At 42.8% G+C, this 22239-nt stretch overlaps 1 protein-coding gene across 1 annotated transcript in view; it reads left to right on the top strand.

Annotated features, from left to right (window-relative positions):
- Positions 1-22239, top strand: part of atrn (attractin) — a 113104-nt gene that overhangs the window by 67606 nt on the left and 23259 nt on the right. The window contains exon 25 of the mRNA XM_048969979.1: positions 13862-13923. Coding sequence (XP_048825936.1) covers positions 13862-13923 — 62 coding nt within the window. The remainder of the gene's footprint in view (positions 1-13861; positions 13924-22239) is intronic.

Below are 22239 nucleotides of genomic sequence, written 5' to 3' on the forward strand. Positions count from 1 at the left end.
GTGGACAGAGACACCGCTTATCGCTGTTCGTGTCACCGGGATGGCTTGTGCGCGTGCATGTCTCTGGGGCCTGGCTCAGCTTGGGAGGCTCTGCCTGTTCTCTGGCTGGCCCCCACCACAGACTTGGCGCTGCCTTTTTCCTCCCCTCTCTCTCTCGCTCTCTCTCCCCCACAAGCGAGGGCTCTAAACCAGGGGCTGTGCATCACGCCTGCTTCCCCAGACCTTCCCGGCAGCATGCATCTGCTGCAGCTCAGTCCCCTGCCCCCTCCTTTTTCTGCCTCTTTTAAAACTTCGCTTGTTTATTTCTGAGTTCGGTATCAGGCGTCCCGGGATACCATGGAGGTGTACCGTCTGTGATGAGGTAACGCTGTACTCTGCGCCAGCCTACTGTGGGCCGGGGTGCAAGTGGTGGGGGTCCATGGCTGCCGTGTGCCAGGCTGCCATTTGATGGGCTGTGCTGTGTGTGTGTGTGTGTGCGTGTGTGCGCATGCGTGCGCGTGCGTGCGCTTGTGCGCGCTATGTGTTTTTAATTGTGCTTTGTAAACACAGTGTGCATGCTCATTTTGAAGACACAAAATTAAAGATTTTCGCTTATATGTATATAACAATTGGGGTTTCTGGATACCCTGTTCTGTTTGGTCTCGCTTGCTGCCTGGACAGGCTTGACATTTCCTGGCTGAATTGGTTCTGGTGCAGAAATCAGAAGAAGACGGGCTTCCAAACTTGGCACTGGAGAATGTTCACTTGGTCTGTAGTGAAGCTGGTTATATAGTTAGTGGGTGGTACATATGTTTTTAATCACTTGCATTGCCTGAGCAACATATATTTTAACCCCCATGTTACCTTGGTTACTATATATGGTTTGTATATTTCTTTGAATTTAAGGATATTTTTCCAAAAACTGGATAGGAGAAGCTCTGTGCAAAGTAGATGTGTTTCCATCTTGAAGCCGGCATGGAAAATATTGCTGTCAGATTATTTGTGCAAGGTTATGTAATTTATTCAATTTATCTGGAGAACTGGAAGTGTTGCAACAACTTTGGCTTCCCTGATGATGAGAATTCTGGTGCATCAGATTAATAATGGAGGCTTAGTGGCCATTCCACAGGATCACCTGACAGCGTGAGTAGTTCTTGTTTAGTGAAAGTTAAAACCAGTGGCAGTGTAGTGAGTTTGGAGAGCTTTATTTTGTTGTTCCATGAATCTGTATTACTATTATTATTATTATTATTATTATTATTTATTTATTTATTTATTTATTTTTGATCAGATATCACTCTTATTCTGAATATGCTAAAGCAAATTTGGAAGTTAAGTTTGAGGTTTGAAATTTCTCAGTTGAGATTTTGTCCCTGAGATGTAATTTTCCAGAAACATAATAGTTTCTGTAAGTGAACAGAGTTAATGGAACACATGTACCACACGACTACATGTGTATACATGCACATGTGCAACATGTGGCAGTCACATGCTATAACAAATGCACATGCATGGAACTGTCGCGTCTGTATGGACTCCTAATAACTGTTTGAGTTATCCCAAAATTATTTTGAAATTTGCTGATGGTTTTCATTGTCAAATACAGTTCAGTTTTTTTTGTCCAAGTGAAGTTGGCTGGCGAGTCTAGACCTGGATTCAGAAAACAAGACTGCAAGTGGAGTGCAGCTCAGCCCTCTGCAGCCAAGATTTGGGACATTGACAAGATAAAAATGACCATGTGGACTGTACCACGCATGCATACTTTAATATGCATGCCCATTTTGTTTTAATTTTTAAATTTCGTGTATAATATAAGCTAGCTGTCAGTGTATAATAAATGTAACACTTTTCATTTTTGTTCATTATGCCTGGTGTCGTTACTCATCAAAGATCAGGCAGCAGTGATTCTTATCAGCTAATGCCTGTTGGCTCTTCTTTTGATAATGACCAGGCTTTACTGGCTAATGGTGATAGCAGCTGATGATAAGAGAACTTGATGCGGCATCATACAAAATGCTCATCCAGTAACTGCTACACCATAGTTAATGTCTGGACTAAAAGGCCAGTGAAATTACTTTGTTTGAATTTCTTGTCATTGGAACATGACCATCACAATACTGAAGAGATTCTTGTAATAAATGTTTTTGGTATATTATTTTTTTCATGACCATGTCATGAAAAGTAAGCAGAAATGATATTTTAAGGCTCATGATATGCAGAGGTTTGAACTGCTGGTAGAATCTACAAAGATCCTGCACATACATTTCTTGAGTATGTTAAGCATTCTGAAAAGTATGGGGATAGTTACTGTCATAGCTGTTAAGTCTCTAAAACGTGCCTCAGATTTTATGAACAATGAGGCCATAGGATTCTTGTCTTATGAAGTCATGTTCAGTAGGCAGTCTTAACAGCTCATGGACATTACTTTTGATTTACCTGTCAGAGAAAGACAATTGTAGGTCCATTGACAATATGTGCCAAACTTGCCAGCCTAGCTATTGAAAGCCCCCAGAAAGCAGTGGGTGAAAAGATTTGGTGAGCCTCCCATAGTGCACGTTAGACAAAGCTCTGTTGTCCTGTGGGCTCTAACCTACAGATGGCAAGGTTTATGGTAGTCCAAGCCAAACCACTGACTTTGATCAAGATGGGGTCGTATTTCATATGCTGATTAAGAAGATCTTGACTATGAGGATAATTGTCTGCATTTTAGCGATAGCAATGAAACTGACCAGAATTTGTCTCGTTTCTAAGTCAAGTGAACCTAATTCTCCTACCTAAGTTAATCCTCCCAGCTGAGGACCACTTATTGATGGGGAAGAGACATCCACAGAGGAGCTATTTGTATTGAAATCTGATACTGGTTTGCATTGTGTTTTTGTAATGTTGACTGGCGAGCCCACGCCTGGATTTAGAAAACGAGACTCAGCACTCAAGTGAACTTCAGCTGTGTGCACTCAAGACATTCAGAAGATACACAAAAACACAGTAAAATATGAATAAACAGAAGCCTGATTATGATACTCTTATTATACCTGTATTATTCGAATGAGACACTGGCCAGCGGTAACATCTGCAGGGCTTCTCTTCTTGCTAGCCTCTATCCTCATTTGTCTGTCTGGTGCCCATGCGACACTTGAAATGCTCACCTTTCTGCTGGGCCTCAGTATTTGTGACTATCTGCCTCCCAGGCTCCTAAGCCACCGCCTTTCACCTTTAGCTTTTTCATTCTGCTTGTGGCAGCTGGACTTCATTTGGTGCTTCATTGACATTTCTACTTCGTTGCATTGGCCACTCTTGTTTTTATCTTGACTGATTTGATACATTTGTTCGGATGCATTAGAGAGAAATTAGTAGGTTAAACATGTTGAATACATCATTATGGCCTGCTCAGTCATTTGGTATTCTTGGTAGTAGTTGTGTATTATTTCTGGATCTAAATAGTTGAACTTGCGTTATATAATTTTGGGTATTCAGGGCCCCTTGAATCTGCCTGGGTAACCATGTTCCTACTGCGCCCCTGCTTGTACTATACACATATTCATTTTTTAGTTTTTTGAAAACTGAGAAGTGTCAAAGCATACATAATGCTAACATTGCCTAAATGGAAGCCTAAATTTCCTTTGGGATTCATAAAGTATCTATCTGTCTGTCTAATCTATCTAACCTACCTATCTATCTAATCTAATGCACCGTATCTCTATGACCCCTTTAAGTGTTTCATTGTGTTTGCATACAGATAATGCTATTACTGACTGGATCCAAGCCAGCTTGAATGTAGTATGTGCAGGCGGGGTGTAGAAATGGGCACATGTAGCAATTGCTGTAGTGGTTTGGCCTGTTCATTAAGGCCTGTAGCTGGACTGGCCTGCTCATTAAAGACTCTCCCCTTTAATCCCCATTAAACCTGCAGTTGACTGTACTTCTCTTCAGTGCTTATAGAGTGTTTTCCCTCGTTAAAGTTAAGTCTTTCTTTGCTCATATGTGGGCTTTCTTTACCATTTGGTCTCATCCCAGTATCACTGGCTTGACCATCTACTCTGACCGCAGCTACCTACTGATGCACTCAGCCAAGGAATGTATAGCTTGTCAGATTTCAGATCTGTTCTCATTTTTAGAAGTTGTGGGTTTGAATCCCGTGACTAACAGAGTAATCATACCCCTACTGGACCCTTGAAAAAACACCCTAGACCCCACTGCTCCAGCGACAAAGCATGACCTGCTTGCTGACATCAAACTTTCCTCACTTGTGTGTTACTTTGCAGTAATGTGCCATATAAGCAAATGTAATTATTGCAGGCCTTATTAACTAATCACATGCGTTTTAGGCTCTATGATTTTGACTCCTCCAAACAACTTATGAAATATGAGGTCTTGACCCATAACAGAGTTGTTCTTTATCTTGGATGCCTGCTGTGGATTAAAATTGAGTTTTCTAATTCTGTCTCGATGTGTTTGTAGTTTTAGGTCATACTGGATCACATAATAATCCCTTGGGTAATTACCAGGAAAGCAGATGGTAAAATACCTGTAATAACGTTCTGGCCTGTTACCCTTCTAGATTGGGCTATCAGCTGCCTTCTGCTGTATGCTGCCTAAGTATAAGTATGAGAATGCGATCACAAGAGCCGCACTCTGTAACAGACTACCTCATCCAAGTCTCAGTGATTATATGAAATACTGAATTGGCTAAAAGTGGCAGGCATTAAGTACTAATTTGGTGAACTAAACTCTGTGTTGCATAGCAGAGACAAATCAGAATATTCTAACTCAGATTTGCTTGCTTAATGTGAATTACCCCAGAAAATGATGCGAATGCATCTTTGTGGTGAATGCACAGCTCATTCTTTATTGATCCTCCTTCTCAATATTACTGTGATCATCATTTAATACAATGATGATGTCGCTATTTTAAATTTACATTTTTTTTCCCCCCCACGTTTCCGTTTCCACATTATAGAGAGTTCCCAGATCTCCATTTTTCCACGTATGGAGGCTTTGGAACGCGACGATCTGAGCCCAAGCGAAGTGCTTGGCATGTTTTTCTGTTTTGTTGCCGGGAGCCTATTTGGCACGTCTCTCTGTTTAAGTCCAGTGAAAGTTCTGTGTTTTTTTTTGGTTCTGCCTCCTTCCCGTTTCCTCCTGTCGCCCAGTGATCTATGAACTCCATCCCCTAACTGTCCTGCTTGGGCTTCGTTGTGATTTTCAGTATTTCCCCGCAGGTCTGGCATTTGTGTCTGTCTGCGTCATGAATACCTTGCTTGTGATCACTAACGCAGTCCTCTTCTGTGATTCTGATCTCTGCACTGCTGTTCGTGTGAGTTCTGCTCCCGGCGACCGGCACACCGCCATCATTTTCATGAGACCAACGCGGATGTGCGTCTCCGTTTTGGCAGCCTGGCAGAGCCGTGATTCAGTGGCCTTTTACAGCTTTCTTTGGAATGCTCTGGCTGGCTGAGCCTTCCTTTCACCTCTCACACTCGTACCATCCTGCTTGTGATCCTCAGCGTCTCACAGTGGCTGAACTAGAGATCAGCAGCTTGTTTCCTTTATTGATTGCTGCCCTGTTGGTCACGAGGTGTGAAATCTGGAGTCTCAGACTGCATGGAAACTCCTCCTTCTATGTGTGCAATGATGAACATGCACGGGTGGCTCCAAGATGCTGCCCCCCACATTTCCCTGGCATCGGTGTGCTTGTAGACACTTTGACCTATGACCCCTGTATGCCGTGTCTGCAGGCATGTTCATTGTAGCCGATTCCCTCCAGTACTGCCTGCAACCCACCATGATAAACTGTCCCTGGCGCATATAACTGTCAGAGTTTAACAGCTGAAATCCTGGCAGTCTTTACTATCAAAATGATGTAAGTTACGGCGAGCTGAATCAAGCATGATATGATTCGTTATTTATATGGTTGACTTATACGTGGTTTCAGCCTAACTGCTCTGCCACTCATTTTTAGTGTCCGTTTAGCACTGGTCATCATAATCCCACCTGACTGGGAATGAAATGGTTTCGGCCGTACACTCTGGAGTATATGTGCTAGGTTTTATTTAAAGGATGCTGGATCTCCCTATTTTACTGCGTCCTACAAGGTTGTGGTGGAGGTCTTATGGGACTGGCCTGTTCCTAAGACAGGCAAGTCTTTTGAAAAACAGGATCTTGTATGTATGGTTTTTTTTTTTTTTTTTTATACCTCTTGTCTGATGTCTCTTCATAATTGGCTTCATTGTCCAGAGTTTCCTTTGGGACCAAGCTGTGACAGTGATGCAGTTCTGCTGAATTGTATGTAATGTAGTTTTATTGACAAAACAACTTTGCAGACACTTCACTGGAACAAATCATAAGAATGTGTGATCCAAAAGCACCCTGAGTGAAATTTCGACCTTGTTTCTAATGGTAGTGCTTTCGTTGACACGTTAACAACTTTTAAGTTGCTTTGAGACCAAGCGTCCCCGTTTGCGTTATTAGATTCTGATGTACAAGCATCTTTCTGAAAGCCTGTGATCTGTAGATGGTGCACCTGGTTTCCATTGCCTGATTATCCCCTTCAGAACTCTGTCAGCAGGATCTTCGCTGTTTATTTGAAGTGATCTCAGGTGGCTGTAATCTGTCCTTATTCTGTGTAATTCTACAATGGAGGAAGCTAAATTTGCTGATACCCTTGGTTTTACTGGTATGGTAGGTGGCACTGTAGGCAGTGTTGTGGGTCTGATTTCTGATTTTTTTTTCACACAATAACAACGTGTGTTTGTTCATGCTGAAAGCGGCATGTGCAAATAGTTGACCTGCTTGTGCAACGTCAGGCATCAAAATCCAGATGTGACCACGCGACGGCAGCGGCCTCAAGCCTCCACATGTTACCTTACAGCACCAGTCCCAGCGGTTATAATTTGCATTGCATGCCCTAATTGTCCCAAAGAGGGTTCTCCTGCATTTATGTTCACTCTGAGCTGCTTGAAATTCCGTATGGTTTTGGTTGTAGTCTTGGTTCTGAGTTTTTTTGAATGCGGGATTGCAGCTGTTTGACAGACAGTAATGAGTCTCTTCAGTTCCTTGGATGGTCACACAGTGGGCCAGTTGCGTGCCTGATGACGCGGTCGGGGTTGGCAGCATGTCATGATTTACAGAAATGCTAAGAGACGTTCCCACAAAACTGAGGAGGACTGTATGCTTTCAATAGACAGTAAATCAGCATATTTGCATAGCAACAGAGCAGCTGCCGATCTCAACAGTCTGGGTGCTAAACAACAGTAAGGGATTCCAAGGTAAACAGATAGAGAATCAGTGGCACGGTGGAGTGGGGCCCGGAGGGCGTTGGGATTGGTCAGGCTGTTCATTGCTAGCCCTTACATAAGATAATTGTGTGTGACTGACTGAGAATATAGTATCATGGGAAATTTTTCTCTGTTTCTCTGTGCTTAATTGTTATGCAGCAGCTATACAGGAGCTGATCTATTGTCTGTGGGTCTATGACTTTGGCAAGCAAAGCAGGGCTGTATAAAAGAGCAACACTTAATAGTTATTTCTTGGTTATTGTATAATTTGTGTATCGCAGGAATGCTTCAGTTCTCCTGATAGCCAGCAGATGGTAGTGTCAGGCCAGCCCAGCACGCTGCATGCTCTGCTGCTCATCTCTCTGCCTTCCCTCCACTGCCGTCCCCTTTCAGATAAGGAAATGCTAATGAAAGAGTAGCCCCTTTCAGCTCTTGCCAGCCTTTCAGAACCAGGACATTTGATGGAAGAGTGATGGCACCCTAACCGTCTGCCAGATAATGAATAAAGAGTGAGACTCGCTTGGCATCTTAACACGGTTAACACAGGTTAACATGACACTGGGTAACCCAACGAGGCTCTGATTGCAGAGGGTTCCTGGCTGAAGGAAGCGGCTGTTGACATTTTGCTCCTTTGTGTGTTCTCAATGCAGCATGCCTATGTGTATACATGTGTATGTATGTCAGAAACTGCCTCGTCCAGCACAAGCACGTGACACTACAGATCATTTACCATAAATTATGCAAGCTCTGGCTTCTGCCCATAAACCACAGAGGTATATGCACATTTCCTCCATAGAATACCCAGCTTGCATCTGTGTAAGCTGACATAGGTCTTTCAGGAAGTGCTTAGAGAGTTTGAGTTAATAATGTCGCTTTATTGATCCCTGTGGGGAAATTCTCTTTTTGCAGTGAAGGGCAGCCGCTTGCAGCGGCACCCATGGAACCGTGAGTTAAGAGCCTTGCTCAAGGGCCCACGGATCCACGGATGTCACTATTCTGCCAAGGCCGGGCTCGAACCACTACTTTCCGATCAGAGGCACAGAGACTCGCTGAGCTTGCGCTGCCCCTGATGCACCACGAGTCCTGGGCTTATTGGCAGTCGTCCTTTGTCAGCTGCTGGTCTCCATGGCATCTTCTTCCCTTGTGGGCTGTCTGCTTGCTGGGAAGTCCCATAGGTCATTTAAAAAAATATGGTGGGCACTGAGTCTGTCAGGACAGCTGTACAGTGACTGTATCACTAGTTCAGGCAGGAATTCTTGGTGCTGATTGGAGTTTTCATCCCACTTTGATTTCATGTTGCTTGAAAAGGAAAGAGAAATCCATTGCTCTGCAGTCACACTTCTCTTAGAGAGACAGAGGGAGAAAGAGAGAGCTAAAGGCAGGCAAACTGATAGCAGCATTCTGCCATGATGCATTCTGAACATCCATCCTCTGTGAAGCGAAACTGTGATCTTTGGGCCTACCTGAGATATGTTTTGAAACTCTGAGAAAATCCATGTTAAGCTTAAATGTCTAGTTTTTGATATTTTAGAAATAATTAAATTCTTGGGAGTGATTATTTCTGAAGAAGGCGGGTGGCAGGCAAAATGTCTGGAGTTTGGAGTCGCCTGACGGTGCCTATTCTGCATTTGTTGCTGAGATCAGGCCTTCAGGTGTCATCTGACGGCAGTGTGACAGCCTGTCAGTTTTGCTTTACCATTTACCAGAACGTCTGCTTGCAAACTTCTCTTCTGATGAGTCATGGGGCTGATGGCAGTGACGTGTAAGACTTGTTCATCCAAAAACCAGCACTGTAGCCATCCATTGACTGCCGTTGACCTTTTTTTTTTTTTTTTTACAGTTTCTGTGTTAGCGGCTAAAACGCACAATGGGAAGCTCAGATGTTCACTGCAGGCCACTTAGTTTATATGCTTTTCAGGCTGGCTTTCAGCTTTAGAACGATTTGAAATTAGGCCTTGCTACCATCCTCCTGTTGAGGTGTGAGAAACGAGCCTGGTGGCCTTTGTGATTTCTGGTTCTGAGGCCGGCAGTTTCTGACTCCTAACTACCATCTCCACTTTGGTGGTGTTGGGAAGGGTTACTGGGTTTTTCCTGAGATTAAGCCATGCACGACTGTTGCTTTTGACCATGAGTTCAGATGCTGAGGTTTGATGCAGCTTAAGCAGGGTGAAACTATTACCCATCTCAGCCACATCATCCTCACCTCAGGCAGGATCCCACAGGTGCCATGAGTGACCACCAAACGTGATTCCCCAGCACACTTCACCATTCCACCATCCCCTATTTAATTTAGCCATGATTAAGGGGATTCCATGTATACTGTTGCTGTGGGAAAGTCATCAGGTTTTATTCATTTTCATTCATGCTTGGTTTCTCCAGGGTCTTAAGTCATTCTGATCAAGGCCGACTTTGCATACAGGATGGTCACGTTTGGTAATGGCCTGCTCAGCCGGTATGTAGCTTTCTGCAGAAGGAGCTCTCCCAGAGATTCCACGGGTCCTTAAGAAATATTAGAAAGAATTAAATCAATTTACTGAAAATCCAGGCCAAAAATGGAATTAATTTTTTTTTTAATACAGTTCTTCCATCCGTCCATCCATTTTCCAAACCGCTTATCCTTCTGGGTCACGGGGAGTCCGGAGCCTATCCTGGAAGCAATGAGCACGAAGCTAATACAGTTCTTTTAGGTATTAAATAATTTATTGTTTTTGCAGTTTAATCAAAGTGCTTGTTTTAATTCAGAAGCAGAATTACTTATTGATTAATGTTCATTTAGACTTTTTCGTTTATATTAACATGCTGCTTTAACTATGGGACTTCAGAGGACAAAGTTGTGGAAACAAATTACTGTAGCATGCAATAAAACATGCCACGTTAAATTTAGCTTTGTATTCGATATTCGGTTGTCTGGCTTTGATATCTATCAGCAGAAGCAATCCAGGCAGTTTTTAGTTACAAATCTGAGATAACCACAGGCAGAAATGCTCACGATCATTCTCGTGTCTTGAGCAGTTTCGTTACTGCTAAATCTTGTTAATACTTATGAAGAGGCAGTTGCAGCTGGTATGAGTTGGGCTGGGCATTTCCGGCAGAATCGCTTGCTGAATTTTGCCTGTCACTATTGGGATAATATTCATCTCACCTTGCCGCCACCACACACACGAAGAAACCTTTATGAGGTATGGATCAAAATATTGATTTCTTTCGATAAAAAAATTAGATATTATTTGTTGCTGCAAGAGGATAGCTTAAAAGATTAAAAAGTACTTTCAATAAGCTGAAATTAAATTAAACTGAAGAGATGGCTCAAGTGCAATAGCATACTGCTTTGGATAGTTATGGAAAACGGAAATAAATTTTATCAACATAATCCTAACTATACGTATATGGTTTTTAGCATACTCATTTAATTTCCATACTAAATATGACATTTGTTGTTTTAAAAGGATGACTTAAACCATTAAAAGTTGCCTTGAAACTAGGGCTGAATGGTATTACGAAAATTTACATTGCAATGTATGAAACCTTTGTGATATTATATTAGTAAACTATAGCCGATTATCATCTACCAATACAGTCTGTCTTTACTGGGAAAGGCTCTCTTGGTAAACAATATATTAGAATGAATTTCACAGAACATTAATTTCAAACAATGACTGCGACAACTTTAATGTACATATAAAATTAACAGCAGCAGCATTATCAGATTCTCATACACTTCTTGCTGAGAGTTTTGGCAACAGACCCCAAGCAGTTCAGACAGATGACTTGCTTTTGCTCATCTTGCTTATGTTGTCTTTATGGAATCCATAATATTTTCATACACTGAAAATGAATGTCTTCAGATAGGCCTGTCACAATTATTACATAATCGCCTGATTGAGATTATTTAAACTGACAGCAATTATTTTTTGCATAATCATTAGAATCGTCTCCATATGTATAAAAATAGAGCTGGATGAGACAAAACTGTCATATTTCTATCACTATTTCCACTTTTGTTTTCTACCGTGTAATGTTTGGCTTGTGCGCGTTTAATGACATCATCTCATTGTATTTCTGAATCAATCCATGCCACCTGCACTATTTGTGCCTTGCAGGTCTGCTCATGCACAGTATTACACTTCACGGCGGTGCCCAATTTGTACCACACCGTTTCACAACATTTTCATGACCCAGCCTGATCTCGTTAGTATTCATTTTCATCGCTTCAGGATCATTTTACGGGCTGGCCGCTCATGAGTGATCTCCACCAGCCCAGAGTATCAGCTAGATATTCCGATTTTGGATCCTTTGTGTTCTCTGTTTAAGAAAAGTGCTGCATAGCACCTGCACGTGTGTCTGAGTTGGTGTTTATGCGTCTCGTTACTTTGGGATGACTGTATGGGCCCCTGACAGCTGCCGCTATTATGCTGCAGCAAAGCCAGTGTAATGTGCCAGTAGGACAAAGAACTAGAGAAATTTATGTTTTTTCTGATCCCATTGTTTTGGACTGATATAAAAAGGTGCACATAACTCATACGCAGGTATGCATTTGCCGTAAAGCGATACACGCGGAAATGTCTCGTAGCGGCGCAGATGCGTATGTATTTTATGTGCATTAACACTGTTATGACAAGAAATTACCGCACATTTTAGCCGTTATGTGGCTAATTTGTATTACTTTCATGGTGTAAAGGCTAATGCGCAGGGTACATGTAGTAGTTTCTTGTCAAAACAGCGTGAAAGCACATAAAATAAATATGCATTTGCACACATAAAGAATGTATACTTGCATATTAGTTATGCGCGTGCCTGGATATAACTATGGCTTAAACACAAAATTTCAGTTTAACGTGAACCAAAGCTGTATGTATACCAGAACACCATGTCATTGGATATCAGCGATTTCACAGATGAAAATATCAATTCACATTTCAGATATGGGATATTTAGGTAATAGTGCTGACAAAAAATTGTAAATAGGCGTGAGTGAACACATAAAATGACAAGCAAATGGATTGTTTTTGTATGTCAATGGAATCATTAAGTATTATGTATTATGCTTCACAAAGCCGGATTTCTTGCTTCGCCAGATGCCTTCTCACATGTTACGTACCCTATAGTTTAAATTAAGTTTATCTTGGTTCACTTATATTTACCCTAGACTACGTTAATTCCAATAATTCCAATTCGCTTAGTTTATAGTAAATGTAAACAATATGATTTGCTGTTAAATGGCAGCATGAGCAAATAGATCAGCGCAGTCATGGGAAGTAAAATCGGGCCTGTGGTGAGGAATCAAGAACAGTCAACGCTAACTGTTTTTCTTGAGGCGTTTCACTTATTTGTCAGTGTCATATCGGGACTGTACAGTTTTTGTTTACAAAGCTCAAATGGCAAATGCATTTTTATTTATATGCTTCAGTTATTCAATATTTAGTTCTTTATAAGGTGTATATGTGATATTCAACTATGATTAGGCTAACACTAGGCCAACAGTGTTATAAAATGAACAGAAAAAAATCATTAATCGCAATTATTTGGATGACAATTAATCAGCAACTAAAATTTCATGATCGTGACAGACCTAGTCTTCAGGTGATCAGTATTTGTTTGCCTCACTCATTTTGGTAAAAATTTTTACAAAGATGCCGTACTATGAGTGAGCCAGGATGAAAATGATTATGATTGACTTGTTCAATTTTAAGATTTTTTTTTCACATTTAGTAGCTGTTACTCGGTAACTGGCAGTGAATGAGCACAGTGCAATTATTAAGAATTATGCATAAAAATGCCTCATTTGAAAATCGAGTGGTATGCATTGTCCATCATATTCCAAGACTTTAAGCACACTTCACTGGACATGTCTGTCTCATTTATATTTGTAGTTATTAGTCCAATTATTCTACCTTTTTCGGTATAAAGGTTGTGTAAATAATGGTGATCTAAATGCAACAATGATCCGTGTTCATCTCTGCCTCTGTGCCTGACGTTGAATCTGTGAATACAAACAGCCTGGTTTTATTTTGTTGATAGATATAACAGCGGGAAAAATATTAATTTCGAATGTAAACTAAACTTTACTGTGGTATTTAGCTTCATGCTGCACTTTCCTGTAGGCAGTGAGACAGTTGTGGAAATGTCAGTTCTGTCCAAAATGGCTCGAAAACCAATATTTCCAGTCATGGTTGCGACCACTGTCTGGAGACGAGTGAGGAGTCTTTTGTGCTGTCAATAAGAAATGGTTCCAGCCCGACACAGTGGGTGTTAAGGTTAGAGGAACTGTCTTGTTTTGGTGAGATGCTATTTCATCTGTTATGTACACACATATTTATGATTCTGTATGATTGTAGATTTGGGTGCAGTTGTAAACAAGAATAGTCTTCCAGTTCATACATTTTAAAGTGGACAGTTATGACAATAGTAATTAGACAACTGGCAACAGATGGTAGTCCTATGTTGTAACTAATTAAAGCTTAGGGTTGCATTGAGATCCTAGAAATGGCACTACAGAGGTTTAAAGAAGTGTTACATTCGGTGTTCTGATGCCTGCATAAATCTTGTATTCTCTGATTCCCATCTCTGACTCCCTGTTCTGATGTTGTGCCTCTTTGGTTGTCTTCTAGATCGCCTTCTCCCAGCACAGTAACTTCATGGACCTAGTACAGTTCTTTGTCACCTTCTTCAGGTAAGCATGGCACTTTCCAGTCAACACTGCTCTGATTGGTTCATTCTCCACATTGCAGGTGCTTCACCATCTTGTTTGGCCCAGCTGGGCTCGACTCTATCCATTATGATCTGGGGTTTGGCAGCGGGGCTGTTTCCCATTGACTCTTCACTCCCTGTGGTGTCCTACCTAAGACTGATAACCGGTTGCCTGTGTGGCGCGTTACTTTGAAATCGGAGCCGATGCTATCTGCACGAGGTTATCTCTGTTCAAACTCTGCCCTTCAGCCAAGCCTGTAGCAGTTTGTGGAAGGTAGATGGAGCCCAGTAGCAGCAAGCATTTATTCTATGGTCTATGCTGGATCCTGCATAATTTTCATTGAAACACTGGACTGCAGGATTTATGCACAGACCTTGGATTGGCTATAGTCATAAATACCAACATGAAAATGGGGTCTTGTCTCCTTGTTACGTTATTTTTTGTTGTGGATGGGAGCACCTAGTGCTGGCCAACAGTGCTATAATGTGTTATTGATCCAAGAATTGGGCAGGCAGATGGGACTCAAGGGTCTTCTGGGCTCAAGGTTGTGTGGTCCTTTTATAGGAATTGCTCTGCACTACAATTCTTAGTCTGCTTGCAACTTTGAATAGGAACATGAACACTTTAGACTCCATAGATCCAAATGATGGTTAGTGCCTCAGCACTCCACACTCACAATGACCATAGGGATGCAAGGGGCGTAGCACGCACCTACAGAGTCTATAGGTGCTATGGTCATCCTTTCAGCAAGCTATTTTATTAGCTTAGCCAAAGTTCTTTGCATTGAATTTATCAAGGACATTTATGCAGGGATTTGGACAAGGATGAAAATGGGCAGTTCAGCCGCGTGGAGACATGCCATCAGGAGAGATCGTGACAATGCATGTATGCATAAATGCTGGCGTTGGATTGGAATGGGATTTACTGGGTTTAAATTCCTCTACTGGATAATCCTTGAACGGCCACACAAGTATGGAAAGAAGGGAAGGTTTGAAATGATATGACAGTTATCATGGCATGTAGAGTAACATGTAAATGGGGCCCCAGCAAAGACTAGTATGAACCTTTATATTTGGTCAGTAGTGCAATTTCAACACTAAAACCTCTTTCCCTAGCACAGTGTGTGTGTAGCATTGTGTCACTCAGGTATAAATTGGAGGAGATTGCTCTGGGGTTTCTGCCTGGCCTGAAAGGTTGTCCCTCATCCCCAGCAACTACATTAATGACACCCTGCCCACGGTGTATAATCAGCGTCACTCATCCACCCCAGTGCTGCCTGAACGTTATCATAGCCATTAATTTGGGCTCCTCATCAGGTCCAATAGGGTTTTAACTGCTGATTGATTCAGTTTGTCTTTCAACAACACTGATGGAATTTGTTGATTCAGTGCCATTGACTGGCAGAATCCATTGAAGACTCCCTTATGCTTCTGTTAAAGTGATTACAGTGAAATCTGCTTCAAGGACTTGGGAGAGGTTTACTTTTGTAAATGTCTTTGAAGACTCTTGTGAATTGCTGGTAAAAGTTCTGGTTTTCTATGTTTTCTATAAGTTGTACAGATTTCAACTATTATGCAGCCTCAAACTTTTCTATGTATTGTGTATATATATTTTATTAAGTGGAAAGTTAGATTACTCTGCTTATTTAAGATTGTTGTATGAGTGAATTATAAATCGGTTTGTTTCTGGCTTTCCTTGTTTGTGGACATAGTGTGTTGTGTGCATGAAGGTTACAAAGACCAGTAGTTTAACTTGGATTCATTAGTTTAAAACTCACTCTGGCAAGGCAGTGCTATGACCAGAGATCCTTTCAAAGAAGAAACACTATCTTTGGAAAATAATTGTAATAATGGAATATCTCCTAATTTGTCATGAAGGATGCCCAGCGTTTGCCTCTGTCATTGGGTGAGATTTCCATGTTACTGACTTGATGTGTGCATTTCAGGGTAACAACAGGTATCAAACTTGATGGCTACTTGGACCACCACTGTGTGATGGCAGGGTACGGGGCGAGATCGTCGCTGAATGACGAGCTTGGCCTTCTCAGGGTACGGGGCGAGATCGTCGCTGTATGACGAGCTTGGCCTTCTCAGGGTACGGGGGTGGGATCGTCGCTGAATGACGAGCTTGGCCTTCTCAGGGTACGGGGCGAGATCGTCGCTGTATGACGAGCTTGGCCTTCTCAGGGTACGGGGCGAGATCGTCGCTGTATGACGAACTTGGCCTTCTCAGGGTACGGGGCGAGATCGTCGCTGTATGACGAGCTTGGCCTTCTCAGGGTACGGGGGTGGGATCGTCGCTGAATGACGAGCTTGGCCTTCTCAGGGTACGGGGCGAGATCGTCGCTGTATGACGAGCTTGGCCTTCTCAGGGTACGGGGCGAGATCGTCGCTGTATGACGAGCTTGGCCTTCTCAGGGTACGGGGCGAGATCGTCGCTGAATGACGAGCTTGGCCTTCTCAGGGTACGGGGCGAGATCGTCGCTGAATGACGAGCTTGGCCTTCTCAGGGTACGGGGGTGGGATCGTCGCTGAATGACGAGCTTGGCCTTCTCAGGGTACGGGGGTGGGATCGTCGCTGTATGACGAGCTCGGCCTTCTCAGGGTACGGGGGTGGGATCGTCGCTGTATGACGAGCTTGGCCTTCTCAGGGTACGGGGCTGGGATCGTCGCTGAATGACGAGCTTGGCCTTCTCAGGGTACGGGGGTGGGATCGTCGCTGTATGACGAGCTCGGCCTTCTCAGGGTACGAGGGTGGGATCGTCGCTGAATGACGAGCTTGGCCTTCTCAGGGTACGGGGCGAGATCGTCGCTGTATGACGAACTTGGCCTTCTCAGGGTACGGGGGTGGGATCGTCGCTGTATGACGAGCTTGGCCTTCTCAGGGTACGGGGCGAGATCGTCGCTGTGTGACGAGCTTGGCCTTCTCAGGGTACGGGGCGAGATCGTCGCTGTATGACGAGCTTGGCCTTCTCAGGGTACGGGGGTGGGATCGTCGCTGTATGACGAGCTCGGCCTTCTCAGGGTACGGGGGTGGGATCGTCGCTGTATGACGAGCTCGGCCTTCTCAGGGTACAGGGTGGGATCGTCGCTGTATGACGAGCTCGGCCTTCTCAGGGTACGGGGGTGGAATCGTCGCTCTGTGACGGGCTCGGCCTTCTCAGGGTACGGGGGTGGGATCGTCGCTGTATGACGAGCTCGGCCTTCTCAGGGTACGGGGGTGGAATCGTCGCTCTGTGACGGGCTCGGCCTTCTCAGGGTACGGGGGTGGGATCGTCGCTGTATGACGAGCTCGGCCTTCTCAGGGTACGGGGCAGGATCGTCGCTGTGTGACGGGCTCGGCCTTCTCAGGGTACGGGGCAGGATCCTCGCTGTGTGCCGGGCTCGGTCTTCTCAGGGTACAGGGCGGGATCGTCGTCATGTGACAGGCTCGGCCTTTTCCTTATTCATCACAGTATTACAGATTACCATGTTACAATACAGTTCTGGTTCTGAAATTCAGTGATGTTTAAAATATTATTTTAAATTTGGAATTTCTATTACTTTCTGTCAATATTAAATGCTAGTTCCAGTCATAGTGATTTTTAAAATCAATTGAATAAACTTCATTGAGCCTTGCTATTTTTTGGCAGACTTTGTTGCTATTGATCTGCAGTCTACTAACCTAAAAAAAAAAACTATCACACATAATGAGTTGGTTAGATATTTCTTAGATTTATGTTGCAATTGTCTGGGGGGGAATTGATTTTTTCCACCTTACCTTCAATAGTTTTTTATGATTTTACCTTGAGAATGATTCCCCTGAAGGTTAGAAAGGAACCAAGACCACGGTCTCTTAGGTTCAGCCACGGTGGCCAAGGCACCCGTTGATACTGGGATCTTCATTTGCAGTGTGGAGGAGCCGCACCTCAGCATGACCCAGAAAAAGGCACATCCGCGCTTCTGGTCAGTCACACACGTTCCTTTGCCCTGAATATGCAAAGGAACGAATGAGTATGAATACTTCGAATGAGTATGAATACTTCGAATGAGTATGAATACTTCAGAACGTATTGGCTGCAGCTCCAGTGCTGATGACCTAGGCGGCTGTAGCCCACAGCCCTGGGGAATTTTCAGGGGTCGTGTCAGTACACGTCACGAAGAAGGGCTGTGGGTTTGCAAATGCTTAACACAAAAAACTAGTGAACACCCAACCAACCCAAGAAGTCAAACCACAAATCCTTAATGAAAAATTCGGTGGCACATCCAATCAGATTTGTGCGATAGGCATTGATTGGCGTAAATTCCAAAGTGCACTGCATGCTCATCATAGCGTTACTTTAAACCTGTACTTGATATTGGGTCAGAATGCATAAGAATGGTCTATCCAGTTAATAGGTGTGTAGGTGTGTCTGTCTGTCTGTCTGTTATGAGTAGAATACTCTGACATACTGCCATTCAATTTCCAGATGATTAGAGCAGCGATTCACAAACCAATTTGGGTTGCGGCAAGTCCTGAAAGGGTCACAAGGCAGAGCTGGAAATGTAAGCATTTTAAAACCAGCAACCTCCTAAGCCGATCCACGATCAGATTTTCCAGCCCCAATCCTAGAATTAACCTAAATTAATGAGTCTTGGGTTTGCAAATGCTTAACACAAAAAACTAGTGAACACCCAACCAACCCAAGAAGTCAAACCACAAATCCTTAATGAAAAATTCGGTGGCACATCCAATCAGATTTGTGCGATAGGCATTGATTGGCGTAAATTCCAAAGTGCACTGCATGCTCATCATAGCGTTACTTTAAACCTGTACTTGATATTGGGTCATGACTGAGCTGGCATGGTAAATATTGGGTCGAGAACCACTGGATTAGTGTTTGATGCACTATTTAATTGAACCCCTGACATTTATTTGGCTTGTACTTGGAAACCTTTGCATACTTGTAATGAAACTTACTGCATTTACTGTAAAAAGAATGTGTTTTTGTTACGGGAGAAAGTTGGGAGTTTTTTTTTTCCTTTTTAGTTTTCCAGTAAACAGTTGCACAGCATAATTATTGTTTATACTGCTGTATAATGAGAGATCGTGCTGTGTGATTCTATCACAATGTCAGATTCTACCCACTTTTTACAGGTATCAGGACAGCCCATAGGGGCTGGGGAACTGGAAATTCAGAAAGCTAGTAAGCTGGGTCGAGCCAGAAGGCACACGGCTCACACTCGTTAAGACCCAGCAAGGCCTGTGAGCTGCTCCGGGTCACATAGGTTTGAAGAGCCCGAGCAGAGACATGGACTTGGGGCAGATGTTACTCTTTTGCCCTGTGTTCTCACGCCAAGTCAAGCTTTTCTGAAAACATTGAACCAGGGCAGATTCTCGGTGAATAAGAGAATAATAAGACCTAAACATTTTGTCAATGAGACTCTGTAGACAGACTGCAGATGGCATGTTTAGCGGCATGGCAGAAGCTTGTGTGTTTTGAGCCTCTGTGGCTGATCAAACACATCAGAGGTCCTCCTGATTTTCCCCACAGTCCCTGGCATCTCCTACGATGAGAAGGGTGCGGGAGCCGCTTGACTGTTCCTCAGAATCCCATTCGGAGGCCAGAGGTTGTAGCAGATCTCCAAAGCTTGCATGCTGAATTGAGAGAGCGTCAGATGTGAAATAAAAAAAAATGCTGTTTCAGGGGTGTGTGTTTCAGCCATGACACACGCAGCTAATTTCCCCTGAAATATGCCCGGGTGTGTGTGTGGATCTTTCTTAAAAGCACTTTTCCACCACACCAAGTACGGTACTTTTTGTATGGTACTTTCGCTTTTCCATTGACCTCCAGTCCAGACCAGTACCAAAAATGCAAAACCAGCTGGGGTACTTCTTTAGTACTTCGGTACTTTGGAGTGGAACTTGAAACGCTTTCTTTGTCGATTGTTTATGCGATTAGCCTGCCGCTGAAACGCAATACAAATACCACCATGAAAGCAGCTGCCAACTCGGAAAACAACAATAAAGTACAAAAACATTAAAGGAGCTCAAACTTCAAAATTACAAACTAAATAAATCTGACATTTATAATATACATTACAATTAATGAGTGTACTTCCGCAAAGTAAAATTCTTTATTTATAAATCGAATATTTTCGTAGTCAGAGCATAGAAAACCTGTTTACGACCTTCTACATACGGTTTTTAACATTATCAGAGCCGATAAACTAGACATGAAATAACAGCCTTTAGTCACCATTACTGTTATGATTGCTGGACACGGAAGCAGGAACAGGGAGACGAGGAATCAGGATCGAAGGGTTTATTTGGAATCACTCCAAATGCAGGACAGGAACATGCAAAATCAAAACGTCAATGACAGACCTGGGTTTACAGCCTCTGACGTGACTGAAACACACCAAAGGAATCAAACTGACAGAAAAGAGTTGGTCACAATCCGGGTTGCACACGTGGTTGCTAAGGGGGCGTGGCGCACAAGAGGATCATAAGAGAAACAAGACATATTAGACATTGCAAATATATTATTATTGTACATTTAATTATGAAGAGCAAAGATGCTTCCAATGCGTAGTGATTTTCACTGTCTCGATCAACTTTTTGATGAATATACAAAAGACTGAAGCCATAAAAGTCAAAGCGTGAAATGGCGAGGGACGACTGTATTAGATAATTTATAAAAGGAATAATTAAAATGTTTTTTTTTCTTATGACAGAGTAACCGAGTAAAACTATTTTAGCGAAAGTTTAACCCCCTGGTTATAATGTCCATACGGAATTGAGGGTAAGAAAAAGTGTGATTTTAATATAGCTGACTAGCTATTGGATGTGCATAACATGTGATGTGGGTATTTATATTGCACATCGTCTAGCTCTACAAGATACTACAGTAATTTTTCAAATTCAGTACAAGATTCCCACCTCGAATTGAGATGTCATTTGGCGCTGTACCAGTTTTTACGTCAGTGGAAAACTAATGCCTTGAAGTACCGTGCTTTTGGTCCTTTCTTGAAGTACCAAAAGTACGGTATGGTGCTGTGGAAAACTGGCATCATCATATATGCTTTTGACATTGAACATGCATCATGATCACAATATATGTGAGGTATGGTAGTAGTAATAATAATAATTTATTATTATTATTTATTATTATTCCATGGAAGATTAGAGACACGGGGAACCTCAGTCAGGATCAGTTTATGTCTCCAGAGTGACCCTTTCCTTTGGAGGAGTGCATTCCCCAATTCATTAGTGATAATAACGCCTCTCCACGACCACCTTTCAGTGGCCTTTTGATTCCTCCCTCTCAGCTGCCGACTGCTCCACCTGCAGTTACTCTCCAGTCCAGTCCTCCTGCCACCTTCACTCCCAGCTCTTCCCAGTCCTGTCGGTGCCTACCTATCTACCTGTCTGTCTGTCTAAAGCACCATTTAATGATTGAACGTGTGCTTTCAGTGTCTGATTTCGAATTAAAAATATATATTAATTCTAATGAAAATGAATCTGACACAAATGTAGTTTTATATCCCTGTGATTTTTGTCTGCTGTGTTATGGCTTCCTAAGAGGCATTCCCAACCTGTGTGTTCATTAATCTCTGGCCTTGTTGCTTAGGCGTTCCAAATTCAGCATCCACGCACAGATTAATTGAAGCACTGTGTTTTCTGTATTAGTGTGATTAAAATTACAGGCCTATCGCGAAAATAGGTAATATTCACCTTTGTAATGAAGGAATTAGCTTCCTAATAATCTTGCATAATTCCATAGGCAAAGATGCTTTGATTATTCCCAAGCAGGAATGAGATCTTTTGGCTCACCTTCTGTTTCTGCTTGAGTGCTTCTGCACCACCGGTTGGTCCTAATCACCCTTCAGCATCATGCTGGTGGTTTCCACCACATTTGGCAGGGTAAACAAATTGAGGGGTGGGCTTCTTCTCAGTCCATCTTGGGGTGCAGCCTTGAGCTCCTTCCTTATTGCCATTGCTCTTTGGTGATAGTTCCTCTTATACTGGCTCACAAAGATGCATGGCCATGATAACCAGTTTGGATTATATTTTGTTTGTTTTTGCAATCCCCATCCCAGGCCCACTCGCCAGCTTCGTCATATATATAAAAATTCAAACCTTTCCTAGATAATAAGCTACATTTGTGTTAGCTATGAAGTTTACTGGCAGGTATCCCATCCTGGGTGTTTCCCTGCCTTGTGCCTGATGCATCAGCCCCCACTCAACTCTGACCAGCATTCGAAGACGGATGTAAAATAAAATGGAATATAAAACGTAAAGAAAATCCCAGTTGTTAATGGGCATGGAATTGATTGG

The sequence above is a fragment of the Brienomyrus brachyistius genome, chromosome 12 (genome assembly GCF_023856365.1).
Source record: "Brienomyrus brachyistius isolate T26 chromosome 12, BBRACH_0.4, whole genome shotgun sequence".
Taxonomy (NCBI): domain Eukaryota; kingdom Metazoa; phylum Chordata; class Actinopteri; order Osteoglossiformes; family Mormyridae; genus Brienomyrus; species Brienomyrus brachyistius.